The 19,671-nt window shown below is 34.1% G+C and overlaps 1 protein-coding gene across 1 annotated transcript; it reads left to right on the forward strand.

The window, feature by feature from the left end:
• Window positions 1-1,094: 1,094 nt before the first annotated feature.
• Window positions 1,095-19,384, forward strand: LOC110025887 (uncharacterized protein ycf39). The gene is made up of 8 exons (XM_020726572.1): window positions 1,095-1,411; window positions 1,586-1,821; window positions 5,690-5,788; window positions 11,095-11,289; window positions 11,877-11,969; window positions 12,061-12,156; window positions 18,301-18,441; window positions 19,172-19,384. Exons 1-8 carry the CDS (start codon window positions 1,246-1,248, stop codon window positions 19,346-19,348), a joined length of 1,203 nt encoding a protein of 400 aa, XP_020582231.1. The 5' UTR covers window positions 1,095-1,245; the 3' UTR covers window positions 19,349-19,384.
• The last annotated feature ends 287 nt before the right edge of the window (window positions 19,385-19,671 follow it).

Genomic DNA, 19,671 nt, shown 5'->3' on the forward strand with positions numbered 1-19,671 from the left:
AAATAGACATATTTATATACATAGCACCCAATTCTCATCTAATTAAACATTCAACACCTAAACTTCAATTTTTTATCTTAGTAAGTTTACATGTGTTGCACGCAATTCTTATGTATTTATAAATCTCACACCTAAACTTTCATATTTACATATATTACATTTTAGTTCTTTAAATTTATGCATGAAAATGTGTATTTCACTTTTAAAATGTGATAATACTGTTATTTTTTATGTGATATTAAATATTTGAGTAACATGCGTGTAAATATGAAAATATAGGTGTGAGATATGTAAATAAATTAGAATTGTATGCTATGTATGTAGATTGCTCTTCCCTTTTTTCTTAGTTATTTCATTTTGTGAGTCTCATCTATAATTTTCTTTGCAGTTGGACAAATTGACATTGAAAACTCGAGCTTTTCAGGAGGCGTGTATATATGCCACTGTTGAAGAACTCGCTGAACATTTGGCTCAGTGGAGTTGCTCTGTTGCCTTCTTCGAGCTGTCTTTTATTCCGTTGGTACGGTTGCGAAGCTTTTGCAAATCAACGAAAGTTGATAGGTTCCGAAGAGAAATAAGAGAACTCATACGCCAGGTATTAATTTAATTTATCTATTCCTCAAATGTTAGACCCCATGATATAAATGAACAGTCTATTGCCAGTTTAGGGACAATCTCCATAGTGAAATTATTACGTACGTAGAGCGTGCGCAGAGCTGCGTATTCTCTCCAATCACAACCATCCTTTTATTTATTTTTTAAATAATAAAAATAGGATCCACCGTCATACATATTTGAATGAGTTAATGATTGACTGTGATTAATAACTTGTTTTTCAATTACTTAATAGCTATCTCTTCATATAGTGAAATTATTACGTACGTAGAGCATGCGCAGAGCTGTGTATTCTCTCCAATCACAACCATCACTTTATTTATTTTTTAAATAATAAAAATAGGATCCACCGTCATACATATTTGAATGAGTTAATGATTGACTGTGATCAGAGAACACACGCAACACATGCAATAATTTTTCCTTCACATAGCCCCTTAGTATGAATATGAGTAAAAAAACCCCAACCAATATTGAGGCAAAAATCACTGTGGGGCTGTGACGGGCCAATCGACGTGGCCGAACTCTGATCAACTGCACTCATCCTTCTTCCTTCCACATCACCCAGTGATGCCGTCGATCTAAGAATGCCAACCGAGAAGAAAACCGAGCTTCTCTTCCCCGACTTCCATGGCGGCAAACCTCAGCTCTCTCCCGCGTCATCCCACAGCCTCCCGTCCCTTCCATAGCTGCTGCTCCAGCTTCTCCACCCTCCCTTCGTGGCGCACGACAATTTCCTCCCAAGATCCCCTTTTGCACCACAATCGCCCCATTTCCTCCTCTCTCCTTCCTTCTGGTAAGTTAAAGTTGCCGCTTTGTCTCACCTCTCTTTTTCTCTGCCGACGCCGCCCATGGCCCCTGTTTCTGGCAGCCTAACTGTTTGATTAATTTCCTCAATAAGTTTCAAGTTCGGAATATTTAGAAAACCGGTATTTTGATCTCTTTGTTCTATGATTTTATTGTTTTTCAGGAAGAGTTCGCTTTCCATTGCAAGTTAAGTGTAATGCCCAGACTGTGGTTGCGACTGATATATCACAGGGGACCCCTGTTCGGCCAACAAATGTGTTGGTCGTCGGAGCTACGGGAACTTTGGGGCGGCAGATAGTCAGGAAGGCATTAGATGAAGGGTATGATGTTAGGTGTCTTGTAAGGCCTCGGCCAGCTCCGGCAGACTTCTTGCGGGATTGGGGAGCTATTGTTGTCAATGTAAGTTTGAAAATTTCAACTTTTTTTTATTTTTGTTTCGGTTCAGTGCTTGTTTTCTAGTTCATATAAGTAGCTTTTAGAGAGAATTTTTGTTTAGACAAAATTTGGGACCCTAAATCAGAAAAATCATAAATCCATTGAAAAAAATAGCACTCTTACCCCTTTTGAAAAGTCAAATACACCTTTTCATGAATAGGTTTAAAGCACCAAAATGCTATGTATGTAAACATGGAAGTTTAGGTGTGAGATATGTAAATACATAAGAATTGTGTTCTAGTTTAGGTGTGAGATTGTAATTTTTTTTTGCACTTGGTATAAAGTACTCAAATTCTACCTAAGATTGGTTGCTTCAAGCAAATCAACTTGTGCGTGAAATATAGTTGTACATATCTACATTTGTGTGCATGTTAATATATACACACCTACATACAACAACAACAAGTCTTTATCCTACTAAGTGGGGTCAACTACATGAATCTTTTCTCTCCATTGTGTGCTATTGAATGTCATATTTTCATTTAATTCTAATAAATTAAGATCATTTTTTATAGAATATGCCTAAGTTTTTCTTGGTCAACCTCTGCCTTTCTTAACATAAGTCGAATCTAAAACATCTATTCTCCTAACCGGATTATCAAATAGTCGATGGTTAATGCGATTAAGATTGGTATTATTCTCATGTTTAAGTTTTTCTTTCTTTCAAGATTGGTATTATTCTCATTTGCATATGATTGATGTTTTTATTTTGGGCTGATAATTTTGTTGGAAAAAAGCTTGATAATCGCTTTATTTTAATCGACTTAAAAATCTAAATTGGATTTCTTTGGCTTGACGATGACTTACTTCAAATTTGCTATATATTAAACTCGACATATGATTTATGCAAGTGCATATGTTTCTTAACACATCTATATTTGTATATATTGTGTGTGTATATGTACTCATATTTTCTCTATAATTAAAAAGAAAAATTATTCATGTATATATTAGTATTAATTTGATAATTTAACACTGATAGATTTAACTTGAATACATGTGAAAATTGACTAAAATTCTTTTTTTTTAATTGAAGTCAAATTTCCTTAAAGTTTATATGTTAAAATAAGGTAGTAGTTTGGTCTTCATAGTTATTCAAAATTCAATTTCTTCTTTTCTGAAACCATGCTAGATTTAGCTCTATGTAAATATTTTGTTGTTTGAGTTTTTAGTATTGTCGTAATTGTTACATTTCAATATGCCGCTCCTATTAGGATGTTCTATTGTATTTTATCTTCAACCAACTGTGTTAATTCTATAGTTTTCCTCAATCATTGCGGTCTCAACAGGTCAAGTGTTATTTGGATCTCTGGCTTCAACTCATTCATTTAGTTCCTCTCCAACATTACTTTCGTTACTCCTCTCGAACGGGCAAACAACATCTCATATTTCTCTCTATAATTCATGATGGATCCTTCTCGGACCAATGCAAAACTTCTCGCCTAAATCCCCTTCCCGTGTGGTCTAAAATGCTCTAACAAACCATCATTGAATTCTTTCATTATTCTGATTGACTGACGTTGTTCTCTTCGTTGATACCACGTTAAAGTCTTCCCTTCCAAACATCGAGCCAACACCATTAATTTTTCTTTCTCAATCAGCTCATTAACTACAAAGTATATTTCCACGTGATAAATTTAACCATAAACAACATCTCCTTCTAGGATCAATATCTTCTATTTTCTTATGCTTGTCTCCTTAATTTTTTTGACCGAAGTTCGTTCCACCCATGAAGCCATGGTTGGGTTCCTTTCATCTACTTTTTTTAATTTTCTTCTTCCATAATCCTGTCTCGCCCCCTAATCAGCTCGTTTATCCTCATATACTTTTCAATCGCCTTCCGTCCAGAAGGCTGCCACAACAAGAGGGTGGTTGGATGTAGCTATTAACTGGGGTCCCACTCATCATGGTTCCTTATTCTAGGATGAAATTTTCCGAATCGATCTTCTTGAGCCTCGAAATGCATCCTGCCCTCTTTCTTCTGTTGTCGCTGATTTTAGCCTTTCGGATGTCGCGTTATTCCTTCCAAGTGCTGTCGCTTGAGTCTGCTTTCAATCCCTTCGCTCGATCCAATGACTTCAGATCCGCCTAAAGTCATGACACTACCCTGATGCCACGTGAATCCTTTTGATTGATGTTGCTTACATCTGCTCCCGACGCCGTCGCTCAATCTTGCAACAGATGATGGTTAGTTTACATAAAATTTTATGATATTGTTCATCATTTCTTTCAGAGTCGCGAATCTCCCATTTATGGACGAAAACCGCTCCTCCATGGATGATAAACACTCATCCATTCTAGATTGGATTTGGTTCACCTCTTTCTAATTTCTCCTTCGAGCATCTACCTTCTTAGCCACCATTAATCCGAGAACAATCTTTGATCAAGATGGCAAAACTCTTGTACTCCATTATCTTGTCGTTGGCTTCTCAGCTAGCTCGAATCTCAACTGTATCATAAAGTTCAATCACGAAGGAAATCTGCAGTCTCATTGCCGCCTTCTTGCTAGTTCGAATCGTGACTGTATCGCAAGGTTCAATCACTGATGCGACTTGCGATTCCATTATTGCCTTCCTAGCTAGCTAGAATCATAATTGTACCATGAGGTTTGGTCACAAAGGCGGCACAATGACGATTTCAAAATGATACAAGGCAGAGCAGTGGCCTTGAGTACGAACGTTAAAGATTTCTAGCAAAGCAACAACCTCGAATGCTCTGATACCAATTTGAGAGGAACAAGACAAGTTACCGCAAAAGTTAGGCCAGAAATAATAGATAATATTCTGCCGGTATCAAATTAAAATGATACTATTCCGAATACATAAAAGATAAACCTACAATTCAAGATGTAGGTAATCTCTCCCAACTCTAACTCTAAGATTCAAGACAAGAACACCATCCCTAACCCTAAAAATATTAAGCCCTATTCAATAACCAACAGATGAGTATACTGTCCCTTTAATCTTGTGCTAAACATAAATATTCAACTTATTTGGTGGATGACACAGCGGGCTTCGCTGGTCCAACAATCTCAAACCATGCTTAAACTTTATATTTACTACTTTTAGTGAATTACACATTTTGATGCATAGATTTAAAGCACAAAAGTGCTATGTATGTAAATATTAAAATTTAGGCACAACCCTAAACATATTAAGCCCTTTTCAAACCGCACAAGAATAACTAACAAATGTCTAAATTGTCCTTTTAATTTTGTGCTAAACATAAATCTTCAAATTATTTGGCGGATGGCACTGCAGGGAGCGCCGGTCTAACAAATCTCACACCTGAACTTTTATAATTGCTACTTTCAGTGAAATACACATTTTCATGCTCATATTTAAAGCAAAAAAGTGCTATGTATGTAAATATCATAATTTAGGTGTGAGATATGTAAATACATAAGATTGTGTGCTACATATGTAAATTTCGCTTATTTTTATTTATTTTTCAGCAACTCATGCACAAATCTGTATGTGTATGGCTTTGAACTCAAAACCTTTTGGTTGGAGGCAAAGCACCCGACTGCGAGGCCAAGTAGGTTGCAAAATTGAACCTTTAACAATGCTTACTAAAATTTCAAAAGAAACAAAAGCATTTTGGCTACAAGTTTGACTCCTATTTTTATCTTTAAATGTTGCCTACTTTGTTCTCGTGATTATACCTGTCTGAAAATAAAGTACTATTCACACATTTCTCTGGCTGATGCAACACAATAGAATTTCTATACAGAATTTTAGCTATTAAGGGTGGCACAATCTGTATTATGCCATATTGTCTCATTTCTGGACTCTCTCTGTAATATTTGTTTTCCTAACTTTTTTTTGAATAGGGTGATTTGAGCAAGCCAGAAACAATTCCTGCAACTTTAGTTGGCGTTCATACAATTATTGATTGTGCGACAGGGCGGCCGGAGGAACCCATTAGAAAGGTGATTCAATATAACTACAATTTCTACTTCAGAGTTTCCATCTTTAATAGAGCTTGAAAAGTTTAATTGCGGACGTATTGTTGATTCATTAATTTAATGTGATACGAGTTTTAACATCATTTGCAACTGATTTTACTTTTTCATTTTGGCTATAGCAGTTATGCTCTAGTTTTCATTCATTGTGTAGATCTACACAGTGAACATTTGTGTTTGGATTCAACTTTTTGTGCTAATATAAATTAGTTATATGTTTTAGCTGTTTTCAGCACCTTATAGACACCCATATAGGATGCTTTATTGTTGTAATTATTTACATTATATGTCCTTAACAATTGTTTACATGCACCAGATGTTTTGTCACAATTTTGAATCATTTTCACTACAAGGATTTGTCTGTAAATCAGTATTGACTATATCCTTGCCTTGGTGTTGTTTTGTAATTGATTTAGAGGAACGTGTTCTTGAAGTCAAGTAAAAATGTTTGCTCACATATTATGTAAGATTTCTGTTCAAGATCAATTTTATTTTTAAAAATTTTTCTTCTGAATTTGTTTTTATTTCTATCTACATATGCAGTTGGTTGGGGTAATCTCTAATGAAGGACATCTTATGATCTCGGGTTTTTAATCAAATTTAGGATGAGATGCATAAAATATGGACAATTCACTTTTAATTTAGATTAAAAGCTGACCCTTTTTATTAAAATTAGAAAATACAATGTATGATTTTTAATGCAATTCCATGATCAGATGCATAAAGTAATGTATATGCAATCAAAATCAGCAGTTCAGTAGATTTTAATTTAGATTAAAAATTGCATCTTTTAATGAAAATCAGAAAATACATTGAATTAGTTTCAATTGACAATTTAATGATTGCTTAAGGAGAAATTTAGCAAATAAATTCAAATTGAATGAAATCACTCGACAATAAAAAAATATACTGTAGTAAGTAATCCAAATTGTACTAGATTTAAAATTCAGCCACAAAAGCAAACTAATTACTCAAGTATAGAAATATAGAGATCAAGGAAATAACTCATTGAAGCATTTACATAATCTTTATATCGGTGTATGTTCAAGACTGTTGACTTCATTTTCGTTATCGATAATTCTCAGACTCACCCATGGGTCTTGTAGGATAGTGTCGCATTCATCGTGATCGTGATCTTCATCGGCTTGGCAGCCATTGATTCACATCCGTGCATTATTTGCATTTTCGTGTCTAATGATGTGTTGGATGGTTTGTTGCCATCTAGGCTTGTCATCGTGCTTGCATTTGATTTTTGGGGGCTGGTTGATACTCTTCATTATATTAAGAGAGATATATGATGCTTGCGAAAGTAATTCATCATTCATTTTATGTGATAGAAATACAAACTTATTTGTTACTTGGGGATGTTCAGACAGTAGCCTTCAAGTTGGAGAGGCAACAAAAGTAGAGTAGACAACAGTCATCCTTCAGGCAGCAACCTGCAGACAGACAATCACCTAAACATACCAAGACTGACAAAGGTGCTCTGAGATACGCAGACAGGCCTGGACAAGGGTGTGACACTCTAGATCAGAGCGGGAAGAAGCAGGAGAAATGTAGCTCCTCCAACACCATAGCGGCTTGAAAATTTTACTGAGGTTACAACCACTTAGCTTCCAGCTGCCCCACTAACAGGGTAGTTACACTCACAGCTCATGGCATTGTGGAAGAGATTAGCGACGAGGAGAAAGCTGGGGAGCAGGGTGATGTGTATCAGCTTCCATCAAATGGGGGAGGAACATTTGTGATTCAACGGATTTTGCAGAGCGAGGATATAAGAGGTCCACAATGGCTTTGCCACAATATTTCTACACTCGCTACACAGTATAAGAGGTCCACAGTGGCTTTGCCACAATATTTCTACACTCGCTACACAGTGAAAAAAAATGTATGCAGTCTTATCATCGACGGTGGGAGCAACAAGAACAAAACATCGACTTTGATGGTAGAGAAATTAAGACTCACGATTTAGAGGTGCACCCAACCGTACTCACTGACTGGCTGAAGAGGGAAAATCGGATCAGCATCGACTGTAGATATTTGGTAGAATTTTCGATCGGAGGTCAGCTGCAGAACCAGATGTGGTGTGATGAGGCCCTTATGGATGTCTGCCACATTATGTTTGGATGACTGTGGCAATTTATCTAGAGGACTGAACACGATGGATTCAAAAACAAATAATCTTTGACCTTGGAGGTGAAACACATCATTCTACTTCATTCAACAGAGCTCGAGATCACAGGTACTCTTACCAGCAGAGCGATGTCAGTGAGGCCAGCCCTAGTGATAACACAGGATGAGAGGATTGAGACGTCGGCTCCAGACACGAGGCAGTTACGCCAAAGAGGATGTCAGGGCCATACAGTTAACACTGTATAACTAGTTCAACCATTGGACGGAAGATTCATGTTGCTCTCACGAAACATCAAACCGATCGGATTGTGGGTTACTTTTGGAGGATCCAGCAGTACGGGCAGGGATCATAGTCTTAGGAGATTGGATCGATAGGGACAAGGGTGCTCCAATGGTGCCGACTTCTTTGATGCTTCGGGCGATAGTTCAGCCGACAGTAGGATCCAGGTGCCGCCATGATTAGAGAGAAGGAACTAGAATATTCGACGAATAAGATAGAAGCTATCTCAACCACAGGATACTACGTGGGTGCGGGATTCTCCCGCATGGGAGCGGGAGACAAGCTAGCCGGCTGAACTGGCTCGCACAGAGACCGGTCCAGGAATCTAGCAAAGCAAAGCGACTTTCCTTTCATATCTCTTAGATCGAGCGACATCTAGAAAGAGGCGGCATTGCAACCTGACCTGTCCTTACTTTTCAGCTTCTTCTTCATTTGGAAGTATTTTTATGGCCTCCCACCTCTACCTTTTACGTGGTAGTTTTCTTCTTTATTTCTTCCTTTAGTCTTCATGTAAGAGTCTATCTATTTATTGTTTTCAGAGTTTAGAGGAAGTTTTTGTTATGTTTGCTTTCAGAAATCCTGTTTGTAGTATTTTTTTCTCTTTGTGGGCTATATTTGAGGCTGTGGTGGTGCTCCGGCTGTATCCTACTCCGAGGTGGTGATTGCATCTTCCCTTTTAACTTCCCATAAACCTTCTCTTCCAGCCCCTTAGCCGCCTACCACTCCGATCCTTCCCCAACCGCGTCCAATCCACTTTCCAGTCAACCAACTTGTTGCCCAGCCTCTCCAAGTCTGTTGTCCAGCCTCACAACCTGTTGTTCTGCAACCAAGCTTGCCGCCTAACACTCCATCATTTCTCTGCCGCCCCAGGGCAGGAAACCTTCAGCTCTGATATCAAGTTTGTTGTTAGACGCCTAATGATCTTGGGTTTTCTAATACAAATATATGATGAGATGGACAAAATCACTCATATGAAAACAAGGTTCGCAAATCACAGTTTAATTTTGACAAAAAACTCTCTTTTGATGAAGATAAAAAAAATTATAGAATTCAGTCAAATGATAATTTACTAATCTTAAGTAGATATTTGGCGAAGAAAGTCTGGAACAATGACAAACAATTGATGATACAAAATCACATTGTAATCTTGATTCTAGATTGTATGAGATCTGTCAAATTCCAATCGCAAACTCAAATCGCTTACTAAAGTATGGAAGATAAATTATAGCCAAGAAAGAAATCAATGGAGTTTTAATAAATTTCTCATGCCGCAAAAGAAGAAGTTTTCTCCCAGAATTTGACAGTCTATCTCTTGCACCATGGTCGAATAATTTTACAGGCCTTAATAATTTGTAATTTATAATAACATCCCCTCCAAAAAAGAAAAAAAAGAAAAATAATTGAGTTGGCGGCCTCTATCCCCTTGTAAATCCGAGCACAAAGGTTACATATGGAGCTAAATGCAATTGAAATAATAATCAAAAAAGAATTGTCACTTACTGATATTAACATAACACAAGACCAAAGAACTAATAACTGAACTAAATAACTCGAGCCAACAACCCTCTCAGTCACTAAAGAACAACCAAGCTTGCCGCCTAACACTCCATTGTTTCTACTGCCGCCCCAGGGCAGGAAACCTTCAACTCTGATATCAAGTTTGTTGTTAGACGCCTAAAGATATTGGGTTTTCTAATACAAATATATGATGAGATGGACAAAATCACTCATATGAAAACAAGGTTCGCAAATCACTACTTTTTAATTTTGACAAAAAACTCTCTTTTGATGAAGATAAAAAAAATTATAGAATTCAATCAAATGATAATTTACTAATCTTAAGTAGATATTTGGCGAAGAAAGTCTGGAACAATGAAAAACAATTGATGATACAAAATTACATTGTAATCTTGATTCTAGATTGTATGAGATCTGTCAAATTCCAATCGCAAACTCAAATCGCTTACTAAAGTATGGAAGATAAATTATAGCCAAGAAAGAAATCAATGGAGTTTTAATAAATTTCTCATGCCGCAAAAGAAGAAGTTTTCTCCCAGAATTTGACAGTCTATCTCTTGCACCATGGTCGAATAATTTTACAGGCCTTAATAATTTGTAATTTATAATAACATCCCCTCCAAAAAAGAAAAAAAAGAAAAATAATTGAGTTGGCGGCCTCTATCCCCTTGTAAATCCAAGCACAAAGGTTACATATGGACATATGGAGCTAAATGCAATTGAATAATAATAAAAAAAGAATTGTCACTTACTAATATTAACATAACACAAGACCAAAGAACTAATAAATGAACTAAATGACTCGAGCCAACAACCCTCTCAGTCACTAAAGAACATAAGCCTTTCTCATTATCTTTGGATGCAACTACCCTTCAAGATTAAAACATTGTCATTTATTTATTGAGAAATGTGTCAAAATAATCCCCTGAATCTTTGTAGAGGGTCATTTTTAGTCCCAGAGTCTATAAAAATGTCAATTTAGTCCCTAGACTCTTTTACTATGAGCTAAAATAATTCACACAGAGTATGTTCTCGGTTTCTTCCCAAAAATTTTGATCCCGCTCTAACCACCAATTGAGGTTTTGTAGTAAACTCTCACTTTCAACAAGATAATCATTAGTGATTCCAATGGTTGGACTAAGGTGGTCCCTTAACAGATCTGAGCTTAGTGGTTGCTTTGACACTTTTATAGACACTGGGACTAGAATGACCCCATGTAAGCAGTTAAGGGACTATTTTGACGTTTTACTTTTTATTTATTTATTTATATATTTTAAAAGCATTGTGATATTTCTATTTGACACATAATCATGGCTGGCCTTAATTAGCTTATTCTATTTAGGTAGATTGGGAAGGAAAAGTTGCTCTCATACAATGCGCAAAAGCAATGGGAATTCAGAAGTATGTATTCTATTCTATCCACAACTGTGACAAACATCCTGAAGTTCCATTAATGGAAATCAAGTACTGCACCGAGAAGTTTCTCCAGGACTCTGGTCTGAATCACGTTATAATACGCTTATGTGGCTTCATGCAGGTACATAAGTGTTGTTCAGAATAAATTTTTGGAAGATTTACATGCATACCATTCAATTCCTATGTATTTACACTTCTAACACCTAACCTTCAACTTTACATATACACCTTTTTATATATGCATGAAAAGTTTTATTTCACTTTTTAAAGTTAAAGTGGTGGTATTTGTGATGTAATATGAAATATTTGAATGGTATAAATATAAAAAAAGCAAAGTTAATCTGTTAAATATGTAAATGTAAATGCCCCTAACTAGTTCTATATTATTATAACCTAATTTTATATATTCTCAGGAGTATAATAAAACACTGGAAATCAATTTGAAGGCTTAAGCTTCTCTGGCCCCCTTGTAGAATGTACAATAGCTTGAAATCCAGCTATTCAAATTTTTTTGCGTCATTAAGCTCTTTTTAAACATTACCTCGATTTCTAAATTGTGATCTTTGGTTGGTCTATTGAAGCTTACTTTCTTCCTTTGCTTGTTGATCAGAATTTGACATCCATTCATGATCTTTTGGCTTAGTTTATATACTTTTTCTGCACTTCATTTTTAAATCATTCTCTAACATCTATCAATAACGTGAAAAGGGCCTAATTGGGCAATATGCCGTGCCGATACTAGAAGAGAAGTCGGTATGGGGAACAGATGCTCCCACTAGAATAGCTTATATGGACACGCAGGTTGGTTAAGTTCATATCATTGACTTTTTCTTGTATGTGTTAGAAATTTGCAATTTTGCTATTTCCCGAAGCAATTATAATGTTATTTCAGGACATAGCTCGCCTCACTCTTATTGCCCTGCGCAATGAGAAATGTGACAAGAAACTTCTTACCTTTGCAGGACCGCGTGCATGGACAACTCAAGAGGTATAAAATGTAAATAATATTATAGTAAGAAACTTTAAAGTCTAACAGAATTTGTTTTGCAGTCTCATTATAGTTATAAAGATCATGATATCATCCTATTAACAGTTCTACATAATTCAACCATGCTTGCACCTTTGGCAGTTCGATATTGGCTGCATCATGCCAATTAGAATGCAAAACTAAAATGAAAAAATGGAAAAAAATTGAAAAAAGAACGAAATGTTGGCTTTGTATCTTTAACATTGTTATTTTCATTTGCGGCATAAGTAAATAGCAAATTTAGAATGTAACTTTAAAGGCGTATTTTTTTAATGCGGGCCTTCTTTGTTCTCATTTCATCAATTTCCTATACTTTTGATATGGTTGCAATTATCTATTCCCATACTTTCTTATGTTGCAATAGTTTTAGTAATCACCTAGACTCCTATGTTTGTGATTTGCGATTTGAGTGCATCTCACATTTGAGGTTTTACGAGACTTGCAATTATTCTGGCTAATTTGAGATATATTATTGTTTTTGGATGATAGACGTATGCCATTTTGATGGGATATGTAATAAAGGAATTCCAAGGGGATTTTTATTATAATGAGAGGCCTTAGATTCATGAAAATAGTCTATATTGTTTTAATTGAAATTCTCATTTTATGTGCTATACATTTTACTTGTGGTGAGGCCTGCAATGCTGTATTTCACAGAATGTTGGCCCTTAAAAGAGAAGCATAGAACGAAGTTAAACTATTGGAAAGATGAGAATGCGTAGGTGGATGGGTGGCTTTACACTTATAGACAAAATGAGAAATGAATATATCTGTGATAGGGTTGGTGTATCTCCAGTGGCGGTTGGAGAGATTTGTCTTAGATCTTTTGGTCACATTACGGACAAAATTGGAGAGATTTGTCTTAGATCTTTTGGTCACATTAAACGTCGACCGTAGAGTATATGTTTTAGATTCAAATTATGTTAAGAAAGACAAAGGTAGATATAGAAAGACCTGGGCATATTGTATAAAAATGATCTTAATTTATTAGAGTTACATGAAAATATGGCAATCAATTGGACACAACAGAGAAAAAGGATTCATGTAGTTAATCCACTTAGTGGGATAAATGCTTGTTGTTGTTGTAGAAAAAATTTACGATAAGATTCTTGGAGAAGTTCTTTGGAGAGCTCTAGAAAAGAAAGGTAATGATATGGCTTAAATTCAAGTCATTAATGATATGTATTCTAGAGTTATTACTTGTGTTTGAACAGAAGGAGGATTGCCCAAGTATTTTCCTATTTCAGTTTGATTATATTAGGGATTTGCTTTAGACCTATACCTTTTTGCTTTAGTTATGGATTCTCTTACTCGAAATTTGTAGGATGATGTACCCTGGTGTATGCTTTTTGCTGATGATATCCTTGTGGGTAAAACTCGAAAAAAAGTTTAGGAAAAACTTGATTTATGGAGGTCTATATTGGAGTCTAAAGGCATTTGTTTGAGTAGATCTAAAATTGAATACATGGAATGTAATTTTTGTCGTAGTATCTCTAGTGGCAGAGTTGTAACTATGGGTGTTATTTAAAGGTATAAATGTTTTACATGGGAATGTTATTAGTAGAATTCAGGTTGGTAGGTTGAAGTGGAGGAATGCATCAGGCCTATTGTTTGATAGAAAAGTATCGCTTGGACTTAAAGGAAATTTTATAAGTTAGTGGTGAGAACTGCAACGCTTTATGGTGCGGAATGCTGCCCTTTAAAAGAGAAGCATAAAACAAAGTTAAGTGTTGCTGAGATGAGAATATTTAGGTGGATGAGTGACTTGACACTTGGAGACAAAATGTGAAACGAATATCTCAGTGAAAGGGTTGATGTAGCTCCATTGACAAACATGATCAGAGACCTCTTAGATGGTTTGGTCACATTAAACGTCAACCATCTGATGATCCATTTAGGAGAGTAGATGCCTCTTAGATGGTTTGGTCACATTAAACGTCAACCATCTGATGATCCATTTAGGAGAGTAGATGCTTTAGATTATAGTTCTATATAAGAAAGACAGAGGTGGACCTAAAAAGACTTGGGCATATTGTATGAAAAATAATCTTAATCTATTATAATTTAATGAAAAATATGATATTCAATAGGACACTATGGAGACAAAAGATTCTTGTAGCCGACCCCACTTACTTGAATAAAGATTTGTTGTTATTGTTGTTATACATTTTACTTGTGGAAGTAATTCCGTAATTAAACAGGATACTCGAATTGTAAGTTAGCTCCTTCATCAAGTTAAAGGCTTGAATGTTTCTCGAAAAAAAATTATCTTCTCTTATAAGTGTGAGGCTTGGTGCTACTACTTTGGTAATTTCTTTTATTCTAATTTTATTTAGTGCTTTAAATTTGTTATTGGATTAATGTTATTTGAGCCCAATACAATATCTGGGTTACAAGGATGCTTGAATTTCAATATGTTGCATGGTTTTCTTGTTTCTAAATTTCTATAATTGTTTATGATAAAAGACTACTGTACTATCATTTAAATGATTCTCTTTGTATTTTAGATTTTCATCAAATGTAATGAATAGTTATTAAAATCAAGAGTTTGTCATTGGCATGCCTTTAGTTGTGACATGTAGGATTTCATTCATGTCATATTAGCTTTTGTATTATAAACTTTAGATCTTAAGACACAATTTTAATGTCACATTACAGTATTTAGAGACAAATTTTCTAAATGTAAGAAATAATAATATAGTTAACAAAATAAGAAAAAAATATAATTTATATAAAATAAACAAACTTTACTCTAGACAAATTCAACATCGTTTTATGATATTTAGGAGTAAAATTTCATATTTGATGGAAGGTAGGATTCTAAGGGATTTTCAGATTGGATAGATAATTTAGAGGAGTTTTTTTGAAAGATTGAATATATTGAATTTCAAAAGAGTTGGATTTGCTAAAGCATAATTCTTGGGTCTTGCATAATATTTTTGAGTAATCTTCAAGACAAAAATAAATTTGAGTAAGCTACAAGATTTTAAGATTTGGGATGTTCATAAAGAAGTGAATTCAATCTGGGATAAAATAACGAGCATTATTAAACAAGTGACAAAAATATACTTGGAGAATCAAAATGAAATTTTTTTTTAAATAAAAATAGTTAGTGGTGGAACAATAATGTGTCAGAAAAGATAAAATTTAAGAATTCATTTTATAAAAATTGGTTTAAATGTAAAAGCTTAGAGAACTGAAAAAAAAATAAGGTGGCCTGTAGAGAGTCCATGGGAGCAATTTGTGATGCTAAAAATTCTGTTTTTGGTGATATTTATAATAAATTAGATACTAAATATGGTGAAACAAATATGAATAAAGTTGGAAAAGAAAGAAAAAAGAAAAGTAAGCGTTTAATTCAACTAAACTGTTTTAAAGATGAAAATCAAGAAGTGTTTTTTCTAGAAGAATATATTCAACATAGGTGGGTGAGCTATTTTGATAAACTTTTCAATGAAGCTTCTGAAAATTTGACCGTCTTTAGTGATCTTAGTATCATTAATAATAATAATATATTTTATCGTCATATTAGTAAAAAAGAAGTATATTGAGGTTTAAAAAAAAACTAAGTGTGAAAAATCTATAGGATCCGATCATATCTAAATTGAAGTGTGAAAATATTTAAGAGATTTAAGAGATCTTTTGTTTACTAAACTCTTTAAAATTATTTTAAAAACCAAAATGATGCATAAGGAGTAGAGTAAGAGTATTTTGGTCCCCAATAAGAATAAAAGGGATGCACAAAAGTATGTAAATTATAGAGGAATTAAGCTGATGTGTCATACTTTAAAATTATTGGAGAGGGTAATTGATTATAGGATAAGGCATGATATAAAAATTTCATATAAACAAATTGGATTTATGCCGATCAGGTCTACTATGGAGTCAATACATTTATTGAAAGGTTTGATGGAGTAGTACAGAGAGAATAAGAAGGATCAACATATGATGTTTATTGATTTAGAAAAAGCTTACGATGAGGTTCCAAAAGAAGTCATTTGGAGAGTTCTAGAGAACATATGTGTTGATATGACTTATATTGAAGTCATTAAAGATTTATGGATGCTCTTACTGGACATTTACAGGAGGTTGTACTTTGGTTTATGCTTTTTGTTGATGATATCCTTCTTGTGGATAAGACTAAAGAAATAGTTCAGGGAACACTTGAATTATGGAGGTCTACATTGGAGTCTAAAGGCCTTCGTTTGAGTAGATCTAAAATGAATACATTGAATGTAATTTTAGTAGTAACAGTTTTAGTGGCAGAGTTTTAACTATGTGTGATCAAATCATTAAAAAGGTGTGAGTGTTTCAGGTATCTCGGGTCTATTGTTCAAAGATATGGTGAAATAGGTGGGAATGTTATTAATATAATTGTGTTGGTTTGTTGAAGTGAAGGAATGCCTTGAGCCTATTGTGTTATGGGAAAGTATCGCTTTGCTTGAAAAGAAAATTTTATAAGTTGGTGGTGAGACCTGCAATGCTTTATGAAACAGAAGGTTGGCCTTTAAAGGGGAAGCATAAAACAAAGTTAAGTGTTGCTGAGATGAGAATGCTTAGGTGCAGGGGTGGCTTTACACTAAGAGATATAATCCGAAATGAATATATCTGTGATAGAGTTGGTGTAGTTCCAGTGACGGACAAAATTAGAGATAATCATCTTAGATGATTTGATCAAATTAAACGTCGACCTTCTGATGATCCTGTTAGGAGAGTAGATGTTTTAAATTCGATTTGTGCTAAGAAAAGCAGAGGTTGTCCTAAAAAGACTAGACCTTATTGTATAAAAAAAATGCTCTTAATCTTTTATAATTAAATGAAAATATGACGCTCAATAGGTTTCAATTGAGAAAAAATATTCATGTAGCCAACCCTACTTAATGGGATAAAAACTTGTTGTTGTTGTTGCATGATATTTTTTAGGGAATGTTGTTGCTACAACAAAATCAATTTGGATTAATATAAACATAAATTTAGTAGAAATATTTTTTCCGTACATTCATTCATCATATTTGTCAACCACATGATTAATTTAAGAAATTTGAACAGGGTGATTATAATGTGAATGTGTTATGAGATTTGAAGGTCTTATAGTCAAATATTATTTATTTGTAGATTTTAATGTTTGTAAATATCCATCTAATCAAAAGTTTTAGACAAAAAACTAAGCTCAAATTAAACTACAAGTTACAAAGGAAATTTTGGGAAATATTAAAACCTTCTCATTAGGCTTATCATACTTTTGCTTTAATATTCAAGGAAAATTTAATAAAATCTTATAAAAAAACGTAGTAAAAATAATGCCATGTGAGCTATATGCCCCTTTATCTAATTTTCTAAAGTTATGTGAATATAGTTGTATTCTCAAGAAAATTATTATTGACACTTGGGCTTTTTCCAACCCCTCCTACCTTAACAATCAAAACTACTATGCAAAAACAATTTACAAGAATCTTTGTCAGTATGAATTCCATTTTTATGTCTGAATTCTCACTTACATTTTTTTCTCATATCTTTGCTTTGTGCAAAATTTACCAACCCCTCCTACCTTATAAATCAAAACTACTTTTGCAGAAAAATTAGCAGTTTACAAGAATCATTGTCAATATGAATTCCATTTCATTTTTTTCTCATATCTTTGCTTTGTGCAAAATTTAAGTTACTAGATATTCCATACTCATATGCCCACATTGGTATCATAGATGCCTCTAATAGTCATATCAGTCATGACATCATTTTTTCGAACCTACCGTAAAATATCTCAATTTGAAAAGGAAAATTTACATGCATACCACAAAATTCTTATGTATTTATACATCCATCAGCTAAAATTTGATATTTATATTTTATAACACTTTAGTGTCATAATCACATCAAAAAATATGCAGAAAAAGGGGCATTTCACTTTTAAGAAGTTCGTAATGTTATGGTTTTCAATGTAATGCAACAGTATGAAAGTTTAGATATCAAATATATAAATACATAAGAATTGTCTGATATATATGTAAATCCTCCTATTTTAAAATAGTTTTTTCCTTTTTGTTATGAGAAAGGTTTGGTATGACAGCATACATATTATTTATCTTAATTACTGTGATATTTCAGGTGATAACATTGTGTGAGAGACTGGCAGGGCAAGATGCCAGTGTCACAACTGTTCCTGTTTCAGTCTTGAAGCTAACTCGCCAACTAACTCGCCTTTTTCAATGGACAAATGATGTTGCAGATAGATTGGCATTTTCAGAGGTAAAATCTCTCTCTCTCTCTCTTGCTTGAAACCAAAGCTTATTATTATTCTTCTTTGCTATTAGTTATAGAGCTTTAGAATTTGACATATGGCTTTAAAAAGTTTATAATGCTATTTTTTAAGAAGATTTACATACATATTGTTATATTAGAGGCTTATTTATAAGATGGAATAATTATGTTAATCCACTCTTATTTATAAGAGAGATTGGGGCTAACTTTTGTGTGTGGAGTTGTAAACCATATTTTAGCCGTCTTTTTTATCTCTCTCCCCACATGTTGATAGTGGAATAAGACAGATGAATTTGCACCGAACCACGTAAATCACACAGTATTTGATTGTTTGGTTGTTGAGTGATTTTATTTTCCGCATTATTTTGCACAACACATATACCACTCAATTCATATGTATTTATATGTCTGACATCTAAAATTCAATTTTTACATGCATATATCATTTTACCTATGTGTATTTTACTCTTTAAAAATTAAAATGGTGTGATATAAAAGTAAATTTAGATGTTGCATATGTAAATATGTAGGAATTGGCTGGTGTGTATGTAAATGCTTCTTTTTTTAAAAAGAAAACTCTTTCGTTTTTGGCGTTGAACTCGGTATATTATGATTATGGACAAAGCTCCCAACCGCTAGGCTAAATAGTATGATGATCTTGCTCATTGAATGGAGAATCAAAATTTTACTGTAAATTGTGACGAGAAATATTATTCAGGTGCTATCGAGCGATGTCGTTTTCTCGGCTCCGATGAATGACACGTATGGCCTTATCGGCGTAGATTCGAAGGATATCATGACTTTGGAAAGGTATCTACAGGACTACTTCACAAACATATTGAAGAAGCTGAAGGATCTGAAAGCTCAGTCTAAGCAGACTGACATCTATTTTTGAGAGGAAATTTGAAAATTTCAGCTTACAGATGCATGATTCATGATCTTTATTTGATGTGTATATAATTATAATGTTTTTGATGATGTTATGTTTCACTAAGCTATGGTTTTTTTTTGTTTTTTTGTCTTTTGAGGGTTGAAACTTAGCTATAATACTATTCTTGCTTGAATCAATTTAGTTAGTCATTATGAGTATTTGAATCAAGTTCTAAGAGTCACTTATTGATGGCCAATTTGGGCCATTCTAAAGGCTTTGAGTCTAGGAGCGAGCATTCGGTCAGTTTGGATGAATTCGTTTTCAAATTGGTCAAATTATTACAAGCG

The sequence above is a fragment of the Phalaenopsis equestris genome, unplaced genomic scaffold (assembly GCF_001263595.1).
Source record: "Phalaenopsis equestris unplaced genomic scaffold, ASM126359v1 Scaffold000339, whole genome shotgun sequence".
Lineage (NCBI taxonomy): Eukaryota > Viridiplantae > Streptophyta > Magnoliopsida > Asparagales > Orchidaceae > Phalaenopsis > Phalaenopsis equestris.

Excerpts from the sequence above, each read along its gene's own strand:
- LOC110025887 (XM_020726572.1), top strand. The coding sequence starts at position 1,246 with ATGGCGGCAAACCTCAGCTCTCTCCCGCGTCATCCCACAGCCTCCCGT. Across the intron at positions 1,822-5,689 it reads GGGGAGCTATTGTTGTCAAT|GGTGATTTGAGCAAGCCAGA; the intron begins GTAAGTTTGAAA and ends TTTTTTGAATAG. Across the intron at positions 5,789-11,094 it reads CGGAGGAACCCATTAGAAAG|GTAGATTGGGAAGGAAAAGT; the intron begins GTGATTCAATAT and ends TATTCTATTTAG.